The sequence below is a fragment of the Sorghum bicolor genome, chromosome 6 (assembly GCF_000003195.3).
Source record: "Sorghum bicolor cultivar BTx623 chromosome 6, Sorghum_bicolor_NCBIv3, whole genome shotgun sequence".
NCBI lineage: Eukaryota > Viridiplantae > Streptophyta > Magnoliopsida > Poales > Poaceae > Sorghum > Sorghum bicolor.
This window is the reverse complement of record NC_012875.2, coordinates 46,722,282-46,736,039: the sequence shown is the minus strand read 5'-3', so window position 1 is coordinate 46,736,039 and position 13,758 is coordinate 46,722,282. Positions and strand designations below refer to the sequence as shown.

Here is a 13,758-nt window from a genome sequence, read left to right as displayed (position 1 = left end):
TCCCTTGACGGCCTACTGTTTTAGTATGAATCTGACTCTCTGAGCTTCCGGAGCCTTGACACTTTTGACAGTAATACAGTATGCAGCAGTTAACAATGTGATAAAACGACGAGAAGACCATGTCTCCGTGCCTCTTTGCTGAATCGCCAAGCTGCTTCATTCGGAAAGGTCAAATTGCGCCGAACCCGCTAGGTTTATTTGTTTTACGGTCCGTCTTGTATATATGGAAAGCCAAAGCCTACGCGACACTACGACAGTAGGAAATGATAGTGTGCCTCCAATATTCACATTCCCTGACTGGCTAGCGCCCATGGACTTTGGCACGATCGTCGAAGCATTGACCCGGCAAGTCTGTCCTACTTGTTGCGGTTGCGTCTTGAGGCTGCAAGCTACCGCGCTTCATAAAGCACGTCCATCGCTAGCTATCAGCATGCATGCAGTAGCAAAGTTTTGTTCCTAGTTCTAGCTAGCTAGGCAATTAGCAGCAGTCAATATCGAGTCATGGATCAGAAGAAGGTGATGAGGTCTCACTTGTCACCGTGGCGTGGATTGGCGACGCCGACGCGACGGCGGTGGTGCCAAGCGGCCGCGCGGCCGACGACGGTTCTTGTGATCGCGGTGACCGTCTTCGCCGCGCTGCTCCTCGCCGTCGTCCTCTTCGGCGTCCGGTTAACGCCCTCGGGCGTCTCGGCCGGAGTACGCGTCGTCCTGAAAGCTGGTACGTACGTACTCTCCAACGGCGGTGTCATGCATGCATGCATGGCTCGCTAGCTTATTAGTCACATTTCTTGCTATCATTAGCATGCAGCCACATGATCGACAAGCAGTTGGTGGTAATCGTTACTACTATAATCGTATCCCTGTCATCAGAAATAATATGCATGTGCTCATGGTTACTGCTTTTCTGCATGCATGCGTGGCAGTGTCGTCCGACCAAGGCACCGGTCGTGGTCCATTGGCGACGGTGCCGGATCCCAGCGACCGGCTGCTGGGCGGCCTCCTCTCGCCGGACTTCGACGACAGCTCCTGCCTCAGCCGCTACAGCGCCGCGCTGTACCGCCGGCCGTCACTGCACGCCGTTTCCTCCTACCTCGTCTCCGCGCTCCGCCGCTACGAGTCGCTGCACCGCCGCTGCGGCCCCGGCACTCCAGCCTACGCGCGCGCCGTCGAACTCCTGCGCGCGAACGCCTCCGCTGCTACGACGACGACTTCGTCCTCCGCCGCCGCCTCCGGATCGTGCAGCTACGCCGTGTGGACGCCGATCGAGGGCCTCGGCAACCGCATCCTCTCCATCACCTCTACCTTCCTGTACGCGCTCCTCACCGACCGCGTCCTCCTCCTCCACAGCAGCAGCGACGAGCTCGACGACCTCTTCTGCGAGCCGTTCCCGGGCTCCACGTGGAGGATCCCGCCGCCGGCGGACGACAAGGACAAGGACGGCGGCTTCCCCATCGGTGGCATCGAGAAGCTCACCGGCTGGTGGCACCGCGACAGCCTTGGCTCCGCGCTGAGGCGCGGCGAGGACCCCGGCGTGGCGCCGTGGCTGTACGTGCACCTGCGGCACGACTACACCAAGGACAACCGCGACCAGCAGTTCTTCTGCGACGACACGCAGGCCAAGCTGGGGACCGTGCCGTGGCTCGTGTTCCGGTCCGACAACTACTTCGTGCCGGGGCTGTTCCTGATGCCACGGCACGAGGCGGAGCTGTCGCGCATGTTCCCGCGCCGCGACGTCGTGTTCCACCACCTCGGCCGCTACCTGTTCCACCCGAGCGACACGGTGTGGGGCATGGTGACCCGGTACCACCGCTCGTTCTTCGCCAAGGCGGCGGACGAGCGCGTCGGCATCCAGGTGCGCAGGTTCTATTGGGCGCCCATCTCCACCGACGACCTCTTCGGCCAGATCCTCAACTGCACGCAACGCGAGGACATCCTGCCCGGCGTTCCGGCGGCGGCGGCGGCCAAAGGCAGCAGCAGCACCGCCGGCGCCGGGAACGGCGGCCAGCAGGCTGGGAAACAGAAGGCCGTGCTCGTCGTGTCCCTGCACCGGGAGTACTCCGAGAAGCTCAGGGACATGTACCACGAGCACGGAGGAGCGGTGAGCGTGTACCAGCCGACGCACCTGGGCTCGCAGCGCTCCGGCGAGCGGGAGCACAACCAGAAGGCGCTCGCGGAGATGGTGCTGCTCAGCTTCTCGGACGCGGTGGTCACCTCCGCCGCATCGACGTTTGGGTACGTCGGGCAGGGGCTGGCGGGGCTGAGGCCATGGGTGCTTACGAGCCCCGTCGACAAGAAGGCGCCCGACACGCCGTGCCGGCGCGCCGCCACCATGGAGCCGTGCTTCCATGTGCCGCTCGACTACGATTGTCGGGCGAAAGCGAAAGGTGACGCCGGCAGGAGGGTGCGCCACATCCGACACTGCGAGGACTTCCCGCAGGGTGTGCAGTTGCTGGAATGATCGGACTACTGTTACATTACATTACATCGGCAGTTAATTAGGAAGCCACCAGACACCAGGTTCTCGTTATAGTATGATTAAATGTGAGGAATAAATACAGCATTCAATCTAAGAGGTTACTGTAAAAAAAAAAACAGTTAAGTCAGCTGACCCACGCAAATAGCGTGGGAAGCTAAATTTTTCTACTATAACATATGTGATTTTTTTTATTAAAAATACATTTTGTCAATAGTTTTCTTTCTTTGTTTCATTATATTGGTTCTTACAACATGGGTTTCTATTATACTTATAGGCACAAACTTTGTATAGCTGTTGTAGATTAAGAGTTCAAGACCTTGGCTTAAATATATTATTGCCTCTCTCATATCTCCACTAGTACACTGGTGCTTTCTACTAGCACCACTCTAAGGGCATTTTGAAAAGAGCAGGCGTAAGTAGAGTTATAATGGTAGCCCTCACTCCAAACCGCCTATGCAAACGCATTTACACTGGCGGTTCGTATAAGATAGCCGCAAGTAGAAATGTAACATTTATATTGGTAGTTTTCTTTACCCAACTGCCAATAAAAACATGTTTGCATTGGCAGTCCGCGTACATCAACCGTTTCTAGAAATATAACATTTACACTGGCGATTTTCTTTACTCAACCGTCAATACAGTGACCACCTTTTTCCAGCTTCATCCGACCAACACTAGCCCTTAGCAGCCAAGTTCCCGGAACGTATGGAATGTGGTACGGGAACATGGTACGTGATACGACACACTCCGACATGGCGGAACGCGGAGGGTATACAGCCTCAACTCGTCCCTTCAAATACTAGAACACGTACCACTTAAATAGGAACATGCAGGGGATAAGTTGGTTCCCATGCCTGCTCGCCGCCGCCCCCCTGACCCCGTCCAGGCTTCTTCTCACTCTCCGTCCTTGCTGCTTGCTTGCTTCTTCCCTGGTTCTTCGCTCTGTGTTGCGGCGGAGTTCTTGTGGCAAGCAACAAGGACGAGTTGATGTCCGTGGGTGCTCCTAAGTCGCCCGGGTCTTGTTCTACTGAATTTTGAGACAGTGTTCCGTCGTGTTCCCGTTCCATGAATCAGAACGATGTTGCCGGAATGTGGAACGTGGCCACATTCCCGTTCCCTGGCTGCTAAGCACTAGCGGGTCACCTTCCAATTGTGATGACTTGGAGCTCCAAAATCCAAAAAATACAAGGGGAAATGTTGAGGAGGTGGCTTAAGAAGGTTAGTTATATATATATATATATATATATATATATATATATATATATATATATAACTCTTTTGAATTAGTGCTTTTATCACATCCAAAAAATGCCAATAAGACCAACTCCGGTTTAACCCCTTTACACGAAGCGAGGGCGAAAGTGTTAGAGAGGTGATACGCGTATATAGGAGTAGTTTTTGGACATGGGTTTTAACACTAATATTCCTTTTGCCGACTCTAGTCGTATGGTTGTGTGATTTATGTTGAACCAAATGAAGGTAGTATTCAGTTTCGTTTTGGTTGTGCGATTTATGTTGTACACTCCAAGATTGGAGTCATTGATGTATAGAGCCTCTAGCGATGATGCTGACCCTCCTCACGTGAGGCTACAAGTCACACAAACATAGCTTGGGCAAGCAAATTTGTTAAGCGAAAAGGGAGCGTGGATGAGAGTTTTCAGTTTTGTCTGGAGTCTAAAAGTCTTGTATATTGTCAAATTACAATGTGAGGCATGCCAACTTCATCTGTGTTTTCCCTTGGAAACAACAAAGGATAAAAACCCAGAGTCTAGTAAATGAAAAGAGTGGTATTTGTCCTACAAATTGTGAGCAACATTGGATTGAGGGTACAACATTGTGGTACCTGATATTGCCATTTAATTAAATTGTGATTATGCACATTACATTACCATGATTCTAGTAACAAAACAAAAAATGACGGAATAAACATGATATATTGCAACTATTTATGAAAAATGTGAAAAATGGGAAATTGACTATTCAAATGCATGGTATACCTTTCAAATTGAAAAAACTTCTTCGAGATGATTTCAATTACTTCATTGGAGTATATATATTACATGATTATTCTACCTATAGACGATCAAATGAATGAAGTAATCAATGAAGACATCTATTAAATAATTGTATAGGGTTGTGGGGGATTATAAGTCATAGTTAACGGTAAATTTGGGAGAACTAAAAAGGTTAACTAAAGTGAAAATTGGGTGCAATTATTGATTACTAAAAAGGTAAATTGTACTGCAAGCATGGTTAAGATCCAAATTGGGAGAATGACTATTGCTACATGGTATACCTTTCCAGTCAAAATGAAAATAAGATGGTTTCAAACACTAAATACGATTATACTATATAACTCTTTGTAGCTATGTGCGATTGACTGAATGAAGTCACATTAATCAAGACAATTATTAGGCAGTTATGCAGGATACAGATGAATAAATAAATTTATGTAGCGAACTTTAAAAGGAATACCAATTAAATTGTCTAACAACAGGGATTAGTAAGAATGCTTCGCATTAGAACAAGAAAAATATATTGATAGAAGGAAGAAAATATGGAGGAGAAAACAGTGTAGCTGCGGAAACGATGTAGATCCGAACAATGCGTTTGGAGTGAATGAATCCGATAGAAGTAACGATGGATCCGGTGTCTGTCCATCTGGATCTGGCTAAACCTTGCGTATGACCATGGGTTAAGGTAATAATGGCGACGGGTGTATTGAACAAAAAAAGATCATATTAAGGCAATGCAAGATTCGAGATTACATAAAATTTTGGGGGAAAATGAGAAGCAATAATTGAAGAGGGCGAGCGAAGATTACCAAGAACAAAATGACGATGTGGCAACCCTACCTGAAGAAGAACACTCATAATGAAAAGAAAAAATAGTGAGAGAGAGAAAGGAAAGAGGGCGAAGAAGGTACAACGAAATGAGACAGAAGAGGGAGAGGATAGAGAGAGGTCATCAATGTAGAAGGAAAGGTGTCCTATGTAAAAAACCAAACGTATGTGTGATGGTGAAATGAGATATCAGACGAGATGACGATAAATTGAACGATAACATGGTGGAACAGGTGGCAGATGAGGGAAGAACTGGAGCCAGTTAATGGAGGGCGGAGATAGTTGTTGCCCCCAACACATAATTGCGACATTGATTTATTGTAAATGAATATAAAGAGTTCTATCCTATATGAAGCCACAATAAAGTTACAGATGAAAATTTCTGTAATAAAAAAGCCTCTTGAATGAAACATACACTCCATTATCAAAATGATGAAATACCTGATGCTTGGCGCAGTTTCTTGTTGGAAACCCAGAACACAAACTGCCATGGGCCAAGCCTTGCCCATGTAGGCAAGAAACCCTTCCATAGTGCCGTTACGCCCTCATGTCTGACAGTCTTGACCAATCAATCATAAGAACTCCTGCTCCTTCGCTTTGGTTCATCATCCTTGTTTTGATTACATCCGCTGGACAGCTCAAGGTTGTCGCAGACAGCCCCGACGCGACGGAGGCCAATGTTTGAGAATAAAGATTGTCGTCGCAAATCTGCTTGCCAATGATGAGATGCTTTGCCTGATCGTCGTAGCACGTCAATTCACCCATGCTGACAAGAAATGCCCTCTGTGCATTTGGAGCAACCCCTTCCAAAGTCCCAAAAAGCCCTCCGCTCGAACGATTTTAGCGAAAGCATCTGTGATTCCAGTGTAACGTGGTTGAATGCCTTGGCTCAACATCCTGTTGTGATGTGTGCTTGCATCCTTACCTTCGTGAGATCAACAGGGCTTGACATCACCTACACTGCAAAATAGCAGGCACAAAATTACTTCTAGTGTTACATAGCAATACAATGGGCTAAGAAATAGTTACTTCATCAAACATAAAAAGGAATTAATTTGGAAACAACAATATCATGGCATATTGATTTTAGAGCACCAGCGCCTACTCATATAGTATCATTTTACCATTGTACAAATTGAATATGTTGATTGTCCCAGTAGCTTAATAAGGAACTCTGAAAAAGCCATGGTACTGTATGAGTAGAGGGCGATAGCAGCACCAGCAAATCCACAGCTCAACCAAACACATGCTATGTCATACAATGCAAGGTAATAACCAGTAGTGGTGGGTGTACAGGACTTGGTCTATTTATAATAAAATATATTAACAGAAAGCTAGGAAATAAAAGTCACTATCAAGTGCAAAGTTAGCATCCTAGCAGTCAATATTGTAATCGTACTGTAGGATAAAGATAAAGAATTGACCCAAATGATTCTTATTCTATCATTACTGAGCAGGCACCGGACGTGTTTAGCAGGGCTCTTTTCAACCCTGGCTTACAGTACCAGAGGAGCTAGAGCCGGAGGAGCTATGACTTTTCTTGACTCCTAGTTTATTTTAATCAGAAAGAAAAATAGCTCCTATAAACACTGCTAGATGTAGGAGGAGCTGGAGCCATGAGAAACCCACAGCACGGTCCAAGAAGGTCGATCGATATGGATACTCTTTGTCGGTCCAATCTCGGTTGTGAAGCCGAATTTGGATCCATAGATCTGGAGGGAGTAATGCATGTAGTGTTAACGTAACGTCACTTGCACTTAAGTTAGTTGTTTAACTTCATTTGGGGGTCCCTTGTTTGCTCTTGTTGCAAGTAGTTCGTCGCGTCGTCTTGACATAGTTGTTTGTAGTATTGTTTTTCCTTTGTAGATGTTATTTTTTCTTTGTAAACTTTTGAAGCGTCGTTGTTTGCCCTTCGTTTTACAAAAAAAGAAACGTCACACGTGCAGACTTCGGGATACTATTTTAGAGGTACACGTGCTAGCTGCGTGGATAAGCTTGACATGGGCATCCAGCTAGAATCAGATGTCAGCCACACCACATGTCCACACATGACACACACCCTGCCCAGTGTCCGGACTCACAGCTAACAAACCAAACCACTCTTTTCCTCTAGTACGTACGTAAGTACGTAGCTCCCGTCAGTCCGTCTCCATGGCCGCCAATCAAGAACACCACCAGCAGCAGCACAGTAGTCCCCAGGGCCACCATTTCCTGGTGGTGGCCTACGGCATGCAGAGCCACGTGAACCCAGGACGCGCCCTGGCTCACCGTCTCGCACGGCTCAGCCGTATCATCGACGGCCGCCGCTCCATCCTCGCCACGCTCTCCGTGCCGGTGGCCGCCCAACGCCGCCTGTTCCCCACGCCATCATCAACCGGCGGCGGCGGAGGTGGCGAGGCGGTCGCGGAGGAGGCCCGCAGCGACGGCGTCATCTCCTACGTTCCCCACTCGGACGGCTTCGACGACGGCGCCGCGCCCAAGACCGCCGAGGACTGGCCCCGCAGGCGCCGCGTGACCGCCGAGAGCCTCTCCGCCATCGTCGCCCGCTCCGCCGCCGCCGGGAAGCGCGTCACGTGCATCGTGTTCACGATGGTGGGGCCGGCGATGGTCGACGTGGCGAGGAGCCACGGCATCCCCTTCGCCGTGTACTGGATCCAGGCGGCCACCGTCCTCGCCGCCGAGTACCACTACTTCCACGGCGGCTACTGCGGCGGCGGCGACCCCGAGCACGGCGAGGTGAGCCTGCCCGGGCTGAGGCATCCTCTCCGGGTCCGGGACTTGCCGTCCTTCCTGCTCGACACGACAGGCAGCGTGCTGGCCGAGGCCCTCATGGACATGTTCCGGGAACTGTTCGAGAGCATGGACCGATGGCGTCCCAAGGTGCTGGTGAACACACTGGAGGAGCTGGAGGCAGACGTGCTGGCGGAGATGAAGCGGCGGTGCCTGGACGTGGTCACCGTCGGCCCCATGCAGGTTGGGTCGTCCTCGACGGACGACGCACGGATCCATCTGTTCAAGCACGACGACGACGTGGACAAGAAGAGGTACGTGGACTGGCTCCGTGCCCACCCGGCGGAAAGGTCGGTGGTGTACGTGTCGTTCGGGAGCGTGACGAAGGTCGCCATGAAGCAGATGGACGAGGTAGCTGCAGGGTTGCGGCAGTGTGGGCGGCCATACTTGCTGGTGGTGCGCAAGGACGGACTCGAGGACGACGACGGCAACAACCATGATGGAAGCAGCGGCAGCAGCAGCAGCCATGGCGGCTGCTTGGAGGACACGCAGACGCAGAGCTGCTGCCAGTGCCAGGCGCAGGGCATGGTCGTGGACTGGTGCGACCAGCTGGAGGTCCTGTCACACCCGGCGGTCGGGTGCTTCGTCTCGCACTGCGGCTGGAACTCGATGGTGGAGGCCATGGCGTCCGGCGTGCCGATAGTCAGCGTTCCGCATTCGTTTGACCAGCCGACAAATGCCTACTTGGTGGAGGAAGAGTGGGGGGTTGGCGTCAGAGGAGAGAGAAGCAGCGACGGTGTGATCACGGGGACAGAGCTGGCAAGGTGCATCGAGTTGGTCATGGGTGATGGTGCAAGAGCAGTGGCGATAAGGGAAAGGATGAAGGGATTGAAAGAGAGGGCGCAAGCAGCAGCCAGTGCAGGCGGGTGTGTGGAGCGAAACCTCCGTGACTTTGTCAAAACATTCCAATGACACATTTTGCAGGAGACGAAAACAGTATAAATGCCGTGGTAGAGAATATAACTGATCTGCAGATCCTTTCGTGGCACAACCAAAATTAGCTGGATCGGAAGATGATCCTTGATCTCTATGCGTTAATTAATTACTTCTAGTAGTATCTTTCTCTTATCTCCCTACTCTGTAGTAGTACGTCAGTAGCTCGCTAGCACATGGTGTTATCTCTTCATTAATTAAGCTATCTATGTAAGTCATTATCCACGTCAGCAGCTTACTATCCATGTCAGCAGCTCACTATCCACATGAGACAGCACTCAATTACATGTTTGGGTTTGCAGCATAGCAGAGCCTCGGTCCGGCTTTTTTTTAAAAACAAAAAAATGGTCCACCTCTCAGTCCCTAGCCGTGGTTGGATTGTTGCATCAAGGGCGTGACCAGGGGTGATCAAGGCATTGAGCACGTCCATGACGATGACGAACAACAATGGCGACAGCGGGACACCGTGGCGCAGACCTTTGGCATGGCAGATTCGTCTTCACTTTGGTGCTTGGCAGTGCTGAGCAAGGCGAACGCGGTTTTTTTGCCCTTAAAGGCATATGCCCTCACTCTCTCACCCATTGGATTCGCATTGAGAAGTGTGCAAACACACATCTCAAAGCAGATTCGCATTGAGATGTGTGTTTGCACACTTCTCAAACCAATGGGTAGGAGAGCCTCAAAGGCAAAGAAAACTTTACCTGAAACAAGGCCACAATCGCGGGGAAGCTGACGTGCTCCAAAACTTCCAGCAAGAATGGCGAAACGACCGAGTCGAAAGCCTTGCGGAGGTCGACCTTGAGTTTGATGGGCATCTCTTTACGTGTAGCTAGCGGCAAGTCAACCGTACCGCCCTAAAGTTTTCATGAACTCCGCAACCTTCGATTTTGTTCGGCGCGGCTTTACCAGCTCCTACATCCTTGGCGCTAGCCCCATTGCTAGCCCTTTGGAGAATAGTTTGCCGAAATGCCGACGCTATGAATCAGGTACACGTGTTCAAGTGGGCGCCCATCTCCACTGACGCGAGTTCTACAAGCAGATGCAGATCCTCAAGTGCGCGCAGCACGAGAACATCCTCCCCGGCGCCAGCCTGCCCATTGCCAACACCACCGCCGTGGGCTCCAGCACCCGGCCGGCAAAAGGCAAGGCGGTGGTCGTCGTTTCCTCATACAATGAGTACTCTGAACAAAAATTTAAGACTAATTAACACTAATTTAATGAACAAATCAGATTCATAGAGGAGCTGCGGCGTTCGACGTTCGGTTACGTCAGCCAGGGGCTTGCCGGGCTGAGACCATGGAAAGGCGCCCGACACGCCGTGCCGGCTGGCCCCAACGATTGAGCCGTGTTTTTCACTCGCCGCCGAACTAAGAGTCTAAGACTGCCGTGCAAAGGCCAGAGGTGACATCGGCAGGATGGTCCGGCACATCCGGCGCACTGCGAGGACGTCCCACAGGGCGTCCAGTTGCTGCAGTTACGAGCTATACATGCTATTATTTGGTTCATTCATACACCACATATTCAACTTTTTTTCCTCTCCTTATATTGTGATTAAAAGTTATGAATAAAGCTTTACAGATGACAAATTTTGGACGTCTTGTATAACTTCTCACGTGAGGCTACAAGTCAGACAAATATAGCTTGGGGGAGCAATTTTGTTAAAAGGGGGCATGGATGAGGGTGTTCAGTTTTCTGTAGAGTCTAATAGCCTTGTACATAGTCAAATTACAATGTGAGACATACCAGCTTCATCTGTGTTTTCCCTTGGAAACAACAAAGGATAAAAACCCAGAGTCCAGTAAATTAAAATAAAAAGGGCTCTATCCCATATGATTATATGAAGCCACAATGAAGTTACAGCAACGAAAATTTCTGTATTCTAGAAACCTCTCGAATGAAACAGAGCCTCCATTATCAAAATGATGAAATACCTGATGCTTGGCGCAGTTTCTCATAGGAAACCCAGAACACAAACTGCCATGGGCCAAGCCTTGCCCATGTAGGCAAGAAACCCTTCCATAGTGCCATTGCGCCCTCATGTCTGACAGTCTTGACCAAACAATCGTAAGAACTCCTGTATATAGCTTTACCCTCCTTACCTTGGTTCATCATCCTTGTTTTGATTACATCCGCTGGGCAGCTCAAGGTTGTCGCAGACAGCCCCGATGCGACGGAGGCCAATGTGTGAGCATAAAGATTGTCATCGCAAATCTGCTTGCCAATGATGAGACGCTTTGCCTGATCGTAGCACGTCAATTCACCCATGTTGACAAGAAATGCCCTCTGTGCATTTGGAACAACCCCCTTCCAAAGTCCCCGAAAGCCCTCCGCTCGTACGATTTTAGTGAAAGCATCTGGGATTCCAGTGTACCGTGGCTGAATGCCTTGGCTCAACATCCTGCTGTCTGCTTGCATCCTTACCTTCATGAGATCAGCAGGGCTTGCCACCACCTGCACTGCAAAGTAGCAGGAACAAAATTACCTCTGGTGTTACATAGCAATACAATGGGCTAAGAAATAGTTACTTCATCAAACACAAATTGCCACCACCTGCACTGCAAAGTAGCAGGAACAAAATTACCTCTGGTGTTACATAGCAATACAATGGGCTAAGAAATAGTTACTTCATCAAACACAAAAAGGAATTAATTTGGGAACAACAATACCATGGCATATTGATTTTAGAGCATCACCTTCTACTCATACGGTACCATACTACCATTTTACCAATGCACAAATTGAGTATGCTGATTGTCCCAGTAGCTTAGCAAGGAACTCTGTGAAAAAGCCTAATCAAACATAGATGACTTGTGGATATGGTAATCTGCAGGCCTATCTGTTCTCAATCAATCAAAATAGAGATCCCCACATGTAGAACCCATTTTAGGATGTATAATTGATTTCCTTGTCCATTTGTAACCTAGTAAGTCTGAACAAAAAGCCTTTCTGTATTTTGTGTAATCATATTCGCTCACCCAAATGGTTGTCACCAGCTGCTCCAGTATCATCCCATCCTACAGTATGTAGAGTCACATGGGTGCATAGCTTAAGTCTAGATCTAGATTCCTGACACCCCTTAGTGCTATTTACGTGTTTTGATCTAGATCTGATAGTTCACCAGCGCCTTGTCAGCAGTGACTGTTAAGGAAGATCAGATGTGTTGGAAGCAAATGGTCATGCTATGGAGGTGAAGAATAGAAGCACACAGATACAGTGATATAATTTGAACATAGACTGAAGTAGGCGTCTCACTGTTGCTGTTGCTCAGTGAAGCCATTGGCTCATCATTCCATGAAACAACTGAACCCAAAAAAAAGAAAAAGGCAGCGCGTTGCTTTATCATCCACCACACTACTTACATATTAAGACTGATGATGAATTGATGACAGACCAGTCAAAAGTGTGTCTCACTTTTGGCTAAGAATATAAGATGCTTGTCCATGTGCAATTTAATAGGTAGACCAACAAAAGATTAAATTCATAAGTAGAATATACACCAAGTATGGTTTGGATCAACATTTTGCCAACCTAGCCCAAAATAAGTTCTAAATTTCGCACTAATTACACTGAGAGTGACGAGTCACAACCAAGCTGCAAATCTCATGTCTGACTTACAGATTTGGTATTCATTGGACACATTTGTGAATTGTAACTACTGTTTTTGCATGTACATGCAGATCAATGGGTTGCTTAATTTAGCGCTAATCCAACAAAAAAAACAAAGCCTAAGAAAATTTTACCTGCGCCGCAACGCCGGAGAGCCCCCCAGCGAGCGCCTTCTCAAAAAGGCCAACCTCCCGCCCCTCGCTAGCGAGGGTGGACCGAAGATGCTCGTACCCGACGATGCGAAGTGGGGTGTACATCAGGTGGCGGAGGACGGCGGGGGAGAAGCCCCGGTAAACCCCGCCATCGCGGACGAGCTCGGCCGCGACCCGGACTGCGCTGCGCCCGCCCGCGCCGCCGGGGCTGCGGTGGAGCTGGAGGCGCGTCTTGACTGCGTCTAAGGGGTAGGTGGAGGCCTCCGCCATGGCGGCCGAGACCGACGAGAGGGAGACCTTGGCCAGGGTCCCGCCACGGCCGCCGCCGGCGTCGGCGTGGGCTGACATCGCCCCTGGGACTCTGGAAGCCAGTGGGCTGTGTTTTCTAATCTAAAGCCCAATCTGTGTCAAACTGGACCGAGCAAAAATGATCCAACGGACTCCCCATGCCGGAGGGCGGGAAGGCGCGGTGGCGACCGATGCCGGAGGACGGGAAAGCGCGGCGGCGGCCCCTGACGCACGACGATGGCCCTCGTCTCCCGGGGGATGATTTCGTAGTTCAAAATGCCGCACGGGGTGCCGGAGTCGCATCTCTTACAGCCTCGCAGGCAAGATCCCGTCCCTCCAAGGCGTTTGGAATGTAGAATTTCATTGGATCGTGAAAGAATTCTGGCCTTGTTTAGTTCGCAAAAATTTTCGGTTTTGGCTACTGTAGCACTTTCGTTTTTATTTAACAAACATTGTCGAAACAAAGTGTAACTAGGCTCAAAAGATTCATCTCACAAATTACAGGTAAACTGTGTAATTAGTTTTTATTTTTATTTATATTTAATGCTCCATGCATGCAACCGAAGATTCGATGTGACGGAGAATCTTGAAAATTTTTGTGAACTAAACAAGGCCAACAATTTTTTTTCAATTCCTGCATAAATTTCTAAGAAATTTTAGCAGTTCGAGG

The 13,758-nt window shown here is 49.4% G+C and overlaps 3 protein-coding genes and 1 pseudogene across 3 annotated transcripts; 2 read left to right on the top strand and 2 right to left on the bottom strand.

Annotated features, from left to right (window-relative positions):
* LOC8057436 (probable fucosyltransferase 7) lies at positions 445-2,675 on the top strand. The gene is made up of 2 exons (XM_002447882.2): positions 445-718; positions 924-2,675. The coding sequence occupies exons 1-2, from the start codon at positions 502-504 to the stop codon at positions 2,456-2,458; spliced, it is 1,752 nt and encodes a 583-aa protein (XP_002447927.1). The 5' UTR covers positions 445-501; the 3' UTR covers positions 2,459-2,675.
* LOC110436183 lies at positions 5,744-6,271 on the bottom strand (annotated as a pseudogene).
* On the top strand, positions 7,234-9,327 carry LOC8073386 (cyanidin 3-O-rutinoside 5-O-glucosyltransferase). Its single transcript, XM_002447881.2, has one exon. The coding sequence runs from the start codon at positions 7,471-7,473 to the stop codon at positions 9,019-9,021; it is 1,551 nt and encodes a 516-aa protein (XP_002447926.1). The 5' UTR covers positions 7,234-7,470; the 3' UTR covers positions 9,022-9,327.
* Positions 10,696-13,438, bottom strand: LOC8073385 (mitochondrial uncoupling protein 3). The gene is made up of 2 exons (XM_002446524.2): positions 12,783-13,438; positions 10,696-11,493 (listed from the first exon to the last, which is right to left on the bottom strand). The coding sequence occupies exons 1-2, from the start codon at positions 13,146-13,148 to the stop codon at positions 10,957-10,959; spliced, it is 903 nt and encodes a 300-aa protein (XP_002446569.2). The 5' UTR covers positions 13,149-13,438; the 3' UTR covers positions 10,696-10,956.